The sequence below is a fragment of the Stigmatopora nigra genome, chromosome 2, assembly GCF_051989575.1.
Source record: "Stigmatopora nigra isolate UIUO_SnigA chromosome 2, RoL_Snig_1.1, whole genome shotgun sequence".
Lineage (NCBI taxonomy): Eukaryota > Metazoa > Chordata > Actinopteri > Syngnathiformes > Syngnathidae > Stigmatopora > Stigmatopora nigra.
Genome location: NC_135509.1, coordinates 5,705,251 through 5,717,716, shown reverse-complemented (window position 1 = coordinate 5,717,716; position 12,466 = coordinate 5,705,251). Strand labels below are relative to the sequence as shown.

Here is a 12,466-nt window from a genome sequence, read left to right as displayed (position 1 = left end):
TCAATATTTTGCTTTTCTTCTGATATTTTTATCATATAATTAATAGAAATGGACACTTCCGATTATAAATATTGAGCCTATGTAACGCTTTGAGCTATTTTTGATCCTCAATGACTTCACCAGAAAATCAGGGTGCTAATAAAGATGAATATGTTAACACTGAGGTTTTGAAAACATTAAACGGAACCGCAAAACTAACAATTTTATTATCAAGTCTCTAGTGTGCAAAGGGGTTGGCAAACATTTACATGAATCCTCCCAAAGCATACTGAAATAGATCCATCCAGATGAAAGCAGACACTTCAATGAGTTACAGATACAAATAGCTGAATCATTTCCAAATGTTCAATGGGACCCAGCTTTTGTTGACTTCAGCAGATTAAAGAGTGCATTCCGGCAAATCCTTAAAAGGAATGTTTGGACTGAAAAAGCAGAATTGGATGCACTAGACTATACATAGGCCAAGATATTGTTTAAAAGGAAGGGGGGTAAAAGTTATAGCTCGTAACATAAGTTTGGAATGAATTATTTTTGGAGGAGTTGTAAACAGAACAGAACAGCCATTAAATCATTTTTAATTCCCCCAAGACATTACGTCACTTGGTTAATTGTTTTAGTCATGTTTAAATCTAATACGTTGTTTGTTAGAGGTTGCATGTTTCAGGAAGCGACTTTAAAAACATCCCATAATAATCCAGAGAACAGTGTTGCAGCTGCTCATGTTTATATCTTAACCCAAAATTTTGGTTCCCTTAGAAATTACTTACATATATCGTTAAAAGCTACCGTGCAGTGTATAAATGTGTGCTATAGTTAGTTATACAAATAATCCCGTTAAATTAGAAAACCTGACCAACAAATTTGTTACATAAATCACACAAAATTTAAATTGTGAGCAGAGAAATGTAATCACTTTATATTGGCTATTGCTAAACAGAAGCACTTCCACATCACATGCAAAAAAATATCATTTTCTATGAACCAGTAAAGGTTCCACTAGAGTGCAATTAGATAAACAAACATAAATGCACCATAGTACATTCAATTCTTCACTTTCCATTCACAATGGCACTCTTATATGTAATTAAACCTCATTCAAATAAATGAATGCATCACCGTTTGTTTGGTCATTGGTAACAGAATGTCAAAGACAAGTTTTTATTTCTACAATACCGTATGTGTGGTTGCATAACCCAGATATTTATTTAGATTTGTGATTGGTAACATACCGTCTGTGGTGGAGCTGCTACACTTCATCAACAAGCTCTCACTTGGAATAAAACAGAACAGTGGGACAGAATACACAAAAAAAAATGTCCAAAGGCGTCAGTTTGGTTGGCTGCAGCTGGGTTCTGTTATTCTAAAAAAACACAGGCAAATTGTTTTTTTTTAAATATATATACACTAGTTCCACTCAATGCTTTTGATTTATGGAAAGCATTGCATTATATCATCAATGATTTATAGGACTATTAATCTATTTGCATATGTTGGCCCAAATGTTGGCCTCACAGTTCTGGGGTTGAGAGTTTGCATGTTCTTTCTGGGCTTGCGTGGGTTTTCTCTGGGTATACTGATTCAGGGGTGTGCCCCGCATGGTGCCCATCGTTAGCTGGGATAGGCTCCAGCACCCTCCATGACTATTTTGAGTATAAGCACTTTTGAAAATGAATGGATGAATTATTTTTTGTCTAGTATGATTATTTAGCAATAAATCAAACATGTCTACACTTTTTGAGGGTTGAAGTCAACAGGAATTAATGACTGTAGGTGGGACGTTAAGTCTAGCTGAGGTAGTCGGAAAGTGTGAAACGACCAATCCACCCACTGAGAGTTTTAAAAGGGTCAATTTATCGTAACAATGTCAATAGTGTGTTATTGCTGGACAGGTTACATACAATTCATGGGATTTTTTTCATACCTTTGTTGACTGTCAACGGTGTAGTGCTGCAGCAGGTGTGATTTTTGTCATCGTTCACATACAAACGGAATAATAGCAACCAGGACTGCAAGTGTTGCTACAGCTGCCAAAAGGAACAAGCTCTTTAGGGGCCAGTCAAGTCTGCAGTTAGCTCATGTCTTAGACTGTGGAAGTTTGTGTTTGCTCAAACACTTGCATGCTGAACTCTCATTATATACTTACACCACATGCATTCTCAGTCCTCAATCATTTCTGTTGACCAAAGTGACATCATTTTTATTCATTTAGCAGACAAAGTACCCACCTCAGAAAACAGCACTACAAAAAAAACGTAAAAATTTGAGTGAGATCGGAGTCTAAATGTTTCATTTTTGAAGCATTGAATGAATATTTCTGGAAAATGACAATAGTATTTATTTTGCCATCCTTCAAGGCAGACTTGTTTCTGTGGGAGAATTGTATAGGACTCAAGGGAATAAAATTATTAAACTTCAACCTCTTGCAATGTGATAATGTCAAAAATGTAGCTGCCAATACGAAAACAGTGCAGGGAAAATGAAAATAAGAAGATTCTTGCCAACCTAAACACTCGAGAGGTTTCCACCTCTAAGTTTCCCATATTTCTTAAGTGAACCTCAAATTGTGGCTGCCTGACAGCCTGAAATATGAACTGTTACATATAACTCTAAGTGATATGACAGTTTGAAAATTCATGCAGTAGTTTAAGGCAAGTGGGGTGGCGGAGTATCGATTATAATGAAAAATAAATAACAGAAAATGGCTGTGATTCAATTATTTTGATCAATTTATTTTGTATTATTATATAATTAAAATATATTATTTATTTTTAACATTTTTGTCATATTGGAGGAGTGCAATTCTTGACAAAACCCCTTAAATCACTGTCAGAAAAGCCCAAAAACTTGACATGAGGCCCTGCCATGTGTTTTGTGTTATTATTAAAGCTGCTCCCTTTTCCTTGACAAGGCAACAATAACAATGTTCTGCAAGTCTAATACAAGCAAGACCACCCTTTAAATGTATTCTTTTATTGTTCAATGCAAGCCAGTTGCATATCATGACAACAATAACTTTTATTCAAAAAGAAAACAGTATGATTATGTACTTATAGTTTTATTTCTGTTCTGTAAAAGATGTTTCCATATGTTGATGAAAAGTGATTTTCACAGCAGTAATACAGACTGTAATTTTAAATGTAATAGGATTTGCTTCTGGCTTTGCTCTATTATAACTACACAAATGTAAAATAATATTTCAAATCTTGTTCATGGTGATAAAATGCCCATAGTGACAATGATAGAGCCCAATATTCTACATACAGGTTTGTGCTACTCTCTAATACTAATGGAGCAGAGTTGAATTAAAGAACATTTGTTTTTACTAATTCTTCAATCATCTGTTTAACACAACAAATACAAATTTCCTCTTCAGAGTTCCTGCTCCGAAAAGTCCAAAAATGACTATTTTTTTGCCCTTAAAGTGTCATTACTCATAAAAAGATGTTTTTTTTGTCCATAAATGTAAACCCACTATGTTTGAATGTAGGTATAATGCTTTTTACATTCAATTTCAGGCACATTTCATCATCGCTCATTACTGTAGTGTATTTTTATCCTTAAAAAACACATCCGTTATTATGTGTCTTTGCATGGTAATTAAAGACAAACCTGCATGAAACAAAATGCAATATGTCAATTGACGCTTAATCTTTAAATTGTTCTCTCATACCGTTATTGAGAATCTTCATCCTCTTCAAATATCCTGTTTTATACAGGTCTTTCAGATTGGTTTAGGAGCAACTTTTCCCATTGTCTGTATGCTCCATTTCACTCTCTTGAGTCTTTGTCCAAATTGAACCATTTACTGTCTTTTAGCTCCATCAACAGGCCGGTTTCTCTGCTGTGTGCTGGACTGATCATGGGAATATTGTACTCCTGGAGGTCCAGGGGATCCAGGTGGTCCAGGGGGCCCAGTTGGTCCTGGTTTTCCTTTTGGCCCCGGTGGTCCAATTATACCCGGTAGTCCTGTCTGACCCTGAATTCCTGCTGGACCTTTAGATCCTGGGATCCCAGCTCTACCAAGTGGGCCCGCATCACCTTTCTGGCCCCTCTCACTGCGTGGTCCTTGTTGACCCTGGACTCCTTTAGGTCCTGTGTTTCCTGTTGGTCCTCTATTACCACTAGGGCCAGCTTGACCAACTGCACCTCTGGGCCCAGAAACGCCTTTTTCACCTTGCGATCCACGGCTTCCTATTGGGCCTCGTTCCCCTTTACCCCCCGTCAGTCCAACAGGTCCTTTTGACCCAGTCTCTCCTCGGTTACCTTTGGGTCCTGGGGGTCCTGGAGCACCTGTTGATGGATGCATGGAGGTGAGAGGGAGGTACGATATAGAGTATTTTTCAAGGAACGCAGACTCTACCTCTTAATATAGTGAAGTTCTTCATTAGTTGTGTATGATGAATATCCACCAACTTCATCTCCTCCATCACCATGGATAAGTTTCTGACATCCACATCCAAACGGACATTTAACAAAGTGTTCTGCTGCTTTAGTGTGTCGGCTGAATTAAGAAGTAACAATACACTGCTGTTGATGTACTGAAACATAAAGAAATAAAGAAAACACATCAAAATTTGATCTGTCTAAACCACCGGAATAGATTTTGTCATTTCTATGTAGACTCAACCTGCATGTCTTCCAGTTGTCTGCTCAGTCGGCTTTGGCAGGTAGAGCTCTCAATGTTGATGTACTTGTACATACTCTGGACGTGACTGACAGTGGCATTGATGCTGGATGATATCGTGTCTATCTCCATCTCGATGGAGTTCAGGCGACCGTCCAATGCAGAAAAGCGTTCTCCAGTCCGATTTTCGTAATACCTAAAAATAATGAATGAATAAATTTTTAACTGCACTGCTGTAAAATCTGTTTCAGATGAAGTCAATGTTTTTGGCTTCAATATTTTAATGTTGAGTTGGGAATACAACAATCCAAAGTAAATCCCACTTTGTAGAATACAATTTTGAATGCAAATACTCAATAGTATGGATAATACTGTTATACCAAACATACTTGGAATGGTAGTGGAGGTCATGCATGTTCTCCTCATGTTCGTCCATAAAAGATGTAACGTTGTCAAGTTGAACCTGGAGATTCATTACCTGAAAAAGACAGTCAACAACATTCCATTTCCCTTACCACGATGCAATATATGAATCCTAAAATGAAGTTTTTAACAAATAAATGCGGACAACTAGCAATACAATACACTCACCTGCTGACTAAGCTCATAGTACATCTCAGATGAAATAGAGATTCTCTGGTGGTCAGCGATGATGCTGTTTTGAAGGGATCTTAAAATTTGTGTGTTGGTGCTGGCATTGGATTTAATCATGCCCAAAACTTGACTATAGTTCTGCCAGTCGCTGGTCAATTTCTGAAGGACCAGAGTCTCCTCATCTGATTTTCTCTGCAAGGCATCAATCCACATAGTACTAGAGAAGATGAAAAAGATAAATTAATAGTTTCTTACATTGAAAACACAACAAAAAAACTCTAGCAATCCTAGTTTTAGTCTAGAATCATATTTATTCTCTATTGGGTTTAGCTGCATGCCCTGACAATTTCCACGTGTGGTCTTTTAAAAATGAGCCATTTTGGATTTAAAAAGGTACTAATATGTCAAGAACATTGCTAGTGATGTACCAAGCACAGTCTATTCTATTTTTTCAGATTTAAACTCACCTCAGTGCGACTGTTGTGTTGATTTGCTGTGCAGTTGCTTTAACATCATACTGATCCTCTGTCAGGGTTTTCATTCTCCCTTCGGTTTCCTGCAGCACATCTTTCCAGCCATCCACCTGGTCTTGGTATCCCACCAGCAACTGGTTTAGAAATTTAATAGACATAACATGGCTTTGCATATCTGTGCTAAGCTGATTGCTAGTGGCTGTTAACTTGGTTTGGGTTTGAGTGGCTTGGTCCAGAACCTAAGTGGGAAGCACCAAATAAATAGCCAGCATGAAATTATGGTTTATTCTACATTTGGATTTTAATATCACTCTGGTCTATTGTACCTGCTCTTGGCCCAGTAACATTTTTTGGACGTCTTCAAACTCCTGCTTAAGCCGTCTTATCTCGTCACTGTAGACGTTAACATCCAGACAGCCGGAGCAGTTACTGATTTCTGAAACATCAAGTTTTGTAGTTATGATGCAAATCTGCATGAATAACAAGTGAGGAAAATTGATAATGGAGAAGTATTACCATTCATGACTTTTTGAGCCCTTGTAATCTTCTTATCATAGACTGACTCTTCTTCAGAAAGATTGTCAACCTTTCTAAACACTAAAAAAGGAGATTGGGAAACATTCATCAAGACATTTTCTAGTTGTAAACAATAACAAACTACACTGGATGACTTCTGGTTTTAGTTAATACTCAAATTGGGATTGTAATTTTCACCAATTGTTTTTTTTGGAGAGATGTGCAATAATAACAATAAAAGTGAGGCTAACCAAGATTTAAAATCCATACTAGTATTAAAAATGAGTAACAACTGTGATTTCAGACCAAATTCTGTTTTCTTTTTACATTATTCAATAAATGTAGCAAAATGTTGAGGTTTATGCAGCTGCTCAGTTGCAAAACTCCCCCATGAATATCCCAAAAGAGTGCTACAGTTTGTACAAATGAACAGTGAGTATTGTTAAATATTTTCCGCATCATAACTGCTGACTCAAGGGAGTGATGCAACTCCACCAGCCCGGATAAACGTATCCACGTGTTGTATGCACCACCTGTTTGTTCAACAATTGTATGGCTCCTATGAAACATGCTTTAAATTAATGAATCAGCAAATGTTTTAAACATTCGCTCTATGATCTAGTAGTACCCAGAAAAAACCCACGCAAACTCTACACGGGTAGGTTTTTTATCTGGTATCGAACCCTCGATCTCGTAACTGTACAAATGAATATCTTATGGATAAACTGCAGTCATATAATTCTGAAATGACAGCTTTATATGGACTAAAAATAACAGATATATAAATCTCAATAATGTATTTGTGTTCATTTTCCTTTGGCTTTGTTGTAGCTTCTGTTAAAACACTTTTCCAAAAGAAAGACAAGGTGGTGATAGTATACAAAAGTAGTTATTTTAGTATTTTTCATATTGAGCCACTTCAAAGTGAAAATCACTTATGCACATGCTCCTTATATTACTGTTTATCTCATTTATACTTTACTTGAACCAAGCCTCACGCAGAAGCAAGTTCTTAGATTTCACATCAGCACCGAGATTCGGTCTCTCCTGTGAAATCCGACTCATGGTAAATTATTCTGATTTACTGCTTTTTGAGCCAATAAAAAGTAGCGCCGATTTGCAAAACATCTGTTGGCCTTCTGCAGCTGTCAGGTAAAAACATGTTGCCCATTTGTCTTACAGGGTGCGATAAAAATCAATCATTATTAATTCTTCAAGTGAAAGCTTTAATCTGTGCTCTGTGACTACATCATAGATCTTGTATAATTGTTTCTAATTAAACAATCCATCTTAACTTACCAAGTGAGGCCAGAACTACGACAGTGATGATGAGGAATGCTACGAATGCATAAAGGACTTTGACAGCCAGTTGCAGTGAATGGCCTTGTTGGCATCTTACACAACCTCCTCTTGTGCGACCTGGACAAATCATCATATGGATCATTAGTATTTATGTTTCAGATTAGTGATGCATTGCTCAGAATATTTTATAAAAATTGTGCATGTAACCATCACCTCTGAACTGATGAATTTCCTCCTCTTCTCCATTGAAATCCTCCTCTGTAGAAATCAAAAACAGTGTGTCATGTTTATTAAACACATCCGCACAAAATAAGGGTTGACTTCCTCCTTTTCAATGATGCAACAGAACAAAAAAAGGCAATTTTAAGATTATTACCTTTAAAAAGCTGGTTCTCATATCCTCCTCCGTAACTGTCTGCCAAGGAGAGAAAGATGAAGGAGGTAAGACTACTATTGCCATATATCAAAAAGAAGTTGCCAAATTTTGCATGTTAAAAATGGTTATAGTCACATTGAGGGTCAAAATAGAAGAAAAAAAATATACTATTATTGATAGGAATAGGTGTTCCTGCCAATCAATTCATATAGAGAATGTATGCCGCCTAAATACTCACAATATGTGCTTTGTGAAGGCCAAAGAGGAGTATGTGAGTTTCTAATATGAGCAGGCAGACACAATGGATGATTTTACAGTTGCTACAGCTTCTTCTTTACAATCTATGACTTACTATGAGTTACAAAGTATTTGCCATGATGTTGACGACATGGTTTTGACAAAACTGTTGTCCCCAATGCAATCCTTAGTCACTTTAAATGTGGGTAAACCAGACATTATGGAATAAGGAGAAGGGGGTAGGTAGCTCTACTCAAAAGGGTACACTAAAAAGTTAAAAGGGATACTGACCTCCAAAGGAAACATTTTATGTTATAGTGTGTAAGTATTTCTCCCAGAACCCCCCCCCCCCCCCCCCTCTACTTTGGTGGTCTATATATTAGTGAACCAGCTCAGAACCCCTTTGATGTGGTCTATGGCGTCTCATTTGCTTGGCATTGACCACAATGGTTATACATAATAAGTGACACTGTCAAAGTATAGAGGAATAAACTCAAATTATAACATACATATTTGAATACAGCCTTACAATGTAGAATGTTGCCAGCAAAAAAACAAAGTCGTGAATTAAGATTAATGTTAAATTTTAGGAGTAATTATATAATGAATATGGAGATGACAGTCTAAGTGGTGTTCTGGCTGGTGCTCCAGTATTATAAACAACTGACTCAACTCACCCGGGCACACTACTGCAATCAGTCAAGTTGTTGATTTAAAGTCAACCGAACTGCTACTTTAGATCAGGTAGCTCTTAAAGTGCCTCGCAAATGCAAACGCCAGAATTTTCTTTTTGGTTCTGGTAGTCGTTCGAGCTACTCCTTAACCTAAGCACTTAACTATTAGAGTTATTTGGACTTTCCACAAAAATTGAAAGTATCAGCACATTGTTTATAACCTAAAAAAAAGCATCCACCCTCAGATATTTGCCTGCTCTGCCTTCCCAACGTCCACTAAACCAGCTTTTTCTCTTTTGCTAATGTTTTCATTGCTCCCTACGGGAAAAAAAAGGGTTCTGCCGTCCGTCTCACTTTAGTGAGGAAGCAGACAGGTCCAACAAACACAGGGCTGTGCTGAGCTGACAGCGGCACAACAACACTGCACTGCAAAGTTACACCTAAACAGTTAAGTCACAGCCAAACCACGTGTAACCACTAAAATATACTCAGCCCTTTTTGAATAAGAGAACATTTGCCTGTAATTGAAATGTATGTATGGCATAAGCCCCTTAAATATGAGACTCCTACCTTGTTGGAACTATTATATTACTCCTTATGAAGATTGAATAGAATGTGATGATGTAGCGCTTTTTCATTTATTTGCTATGTAGATGGTTTTGACCTATTTAAGGATGAAATGGTAAAAAATGATTGCGTTTTTGCAAAAATTGTGCATTTCCACCCAAATTGTACTTAACTGGATTTCAACTGGCCTCATAAAAACCATGTCTAGTTTTTTTTTACACTTTTTTATACTTGACACATAACATTATGTAATAAACCCGCCGTTATGCAGAGCAGACCAAGCCCTGACGTTGTGTCCAGAGCATGGATGGAAAACTGGATAGCAAGCAAAAAACAAGTGCACAATTTAGCCTTAAAATGACATATTGTCCTAGTTAAAGTTTTAACACCAAACCTGAAAAATGTCCGTTCCAAAATCTCATAAATTGAGTCATTTCTTTATTCAAATCTGTACAGATGCCGGATGTGACAGGGGCCAGATAAACCCAATGAGAGAACAAGAGGGTAAGAGAAAAAGCCATATGAAAGCACAATTAGTTCTCATCAGTGCTCTGGACAAGACTACTAAACCCCAAAAACATTATAGCAGTCATGTGACAAGCCTTTTGCATGTATCGAAAGTTTTGATGCTACATTGTAATTAAAAAATATATATATTATAAAGAGGTAACAGATTACACAACTGTCTTCTCCACAGTTGCTAAAACTTCCCTTGAAACGTTTAGAACAAATTCAGTTTCTACTGTTATTGCAAGTGAGTATCTGGTCCAGATGGTGTTCTGTGGCTGTGAAACACACCTATGAAAATATCATGGTTGGAAGAACGTGAAAGCAGGCAAACTCCATGAAACTGTGTAAACCACAACAGATGATACAATGTCAAAATAAACTAATGACACTTTATGTACTTTTTATATGCAATCTCAAGTCAATTAGAGTTAAGTAACTCCTGCACTTTAATGATTATTCTTCGTTTCCGAGTTTAAATTTATTTGGCTTGACTTGACATGATTTAGAACCCTTTGACTGGAATGTGTCTCTGAAAAACAAGGACAAATGTTTGGAATTTGTTGCTCTGTTAAACAAGACAGGATTTTACGAGAGAAGTTTTTTTGTGACTTCCAGCTTGCCCTCTCAGGAGGTTAAAACCGTTTTTTACCACCTAATGTAACTATAAATGCATGTTTGTATGCAACACAGTGTGTCATTTATTTATATATATCTACTTTAATGTCATTTTTTGTCAGAATAAGACATAGCAACATAATTTTGGGGCATTTTATTGATATTTTCCAAACTGGAGAATATTATTTAAGGACCTTGCCAATGTGAGGTCATAAATCTTGTCCAATACACATCTTCTTTCCCTACTCTTTCTCAATGCCTCACAATGACTGCACACCTGTCCATCATCCAGACCCCCTCCCAAACGAGCCCCCTCTGTCCCTTTGAGGAATGTATGAGGCAGCATATTTTTGCTCTGGTTAAACTGGGCTGGACTCACTCTTAAGACTTTGGAAAAAACCACGTTAACAGAGCTGCTGTTCTCTTTGGCTGAGGAAAATACTGTATATGTTCTTAGATTTCATAGTCTGTCCAGCCATGTGACTTCGGACTACTTGACCACCTCCCAGAATGCCCAACGCCAAATGAACGAGATGGCTTTGATTGCTAGTCATCAGTAAAATCGAATCCAAACACAATATCACTTCATGTGAAACAAGGTATAATCAGTTTGTTAGGAAGAACTGGATTGGAAGCACTGAAATAGCAACATTTAGATTGCAGAATAGGCCAATTATGCTCAGGTATTCACATAGTATATTATACTCCTGCCTGTGTTTATACTGCTAAAGCACAGATGAAACATTCAGTTTGGGATTGGAGAAACATTGGTGGTTAGGTTGCCATGGTTATAATTATAACAGGAACTGGAAAACATACACAGGTGTCCTACTTCACAGGATACAGGATGTCGAAAAGATGGTAGGGATTTATTTAAAGATACATTAACTATGTGATATAATCCATCTATATGGATGGAAATACAATTTATATCATGCTACATTCCAAAAGTAAAGAGAAAACTTTACCAGTAGAAATTCCAATTATCTTATGATATGAAATAGTTTTGAAAACATTTGACTGATCATCTGTTCATAAACATTTGTTGTGTCAAGCAGGTATTTAAAAGCAAAAAAGGTTCCAGTACACATATCCTCCATTCCTAAGACAATATCTCATCCTTAAGAATTCTATTTAACTCAGTGGTCCAAAGCTCCACAGATGTTTTAAACAAACCATCTGCTTTTTTTTCTTTCCTTTTGTCCATTCTCTTCAGTGCCTTTTGTAACTTGTCATTTTTTTTACTTTCCGGTCTACCACAATTGCATCTTCTAGTCTCCCTTCTCTTTAATTTTCCTTATTCATCACCTCCTCAAAATATTCCATCCATTGAGCCAGTCCCTTACTGGCACTGGTACACACATTTCCATCTCTACCTAATTACCCTAACCTGCTGCACACACTGTCTTTCCAACCTGTTTAAATCTTTACTCTTTCTTTACGGTCCAATTTGGCATCATATGCATTTTCTTTAGTTTCTCCATTCATCTTCTGCCAATTCTCACAAAGTTTATGAGGGTGCTGGAGCCTACCCTAGCTAACTATAGGCAGTAGACAGGGGACCTGCAGAATTGAATGCCAGCCAATCGCAAAGCTTTTTAAGTGCTTACATTTATTTTGCCTTTCCTTAGTTTTATCAGTGTCTTGCTGGTGTGTTTGAGTCAAATACTTTATATAATTGATCTAATATTCAAAGAATTCATTAGGAAATGTTAATGTTTACTACTGTAGTTGATGGGAAATGCCCCCATTGCTCCTTATATTGTTATTTCTTTAAACGGTGCCATGGGCTTACATCATTTCACGCTGTTGGGCCGCTTGTGGTATCTTCTACAACTTCCTCACCCCGACTTTTTAGTTTCTATTGGGCTTTCAGTCAAACCTCAGTGGCTCAGCACAAAGCTGGTGTGGGAAACATGTAATGTGGCTGCCCTTTTCTAAGCCCCCTGGCAAGCTTTGCCTTCATACCATGTTGCTT

At 37.2% G+C, this 12,466-nt stretch overlaps 1 protein-coding gene across 1 annotated transcript; it reads right to left on the bottom strand.

Moving 5' to 3' along the window:
• Positions 1-3,039: 3,039 nt before the first annotated feature.
• Positions 3,040-12,239, bottom strand: scara3 (scavenger receptor class A, member 3). Its single transcript, XM_077734532.1, has 16 exons — positions 12,212-12,239; positions 10,766-10,917; positions 9,595-9,678; positions 9,151-9,222; positions 8,238-8,371; positions 7,886-7,959; positions 7,723-7,767; positions 7,507-7,626; positions 6,208-6,288; positions 6,018-6,127; positions 5,686-5,930; positions 5,216-5,435; positions 5,014-5,102; positions 4,628-4,820; positions 4,361-4,538; positions 3,040-4,290 (listed from the first exon to the last, which is right to left on the bottom strand). Exons 1-16 carry the CDS (start codon positions 12,237-12,239, stop codon positions 3,803-3,805), a joined length of 2,313 nt encoding a protein of 770 aa, XP_077590658.1. The 3' UTR covers positions 3,040-3,802.
• Positions 12,240-12,466: the final 227 nt, after the last annotated feature.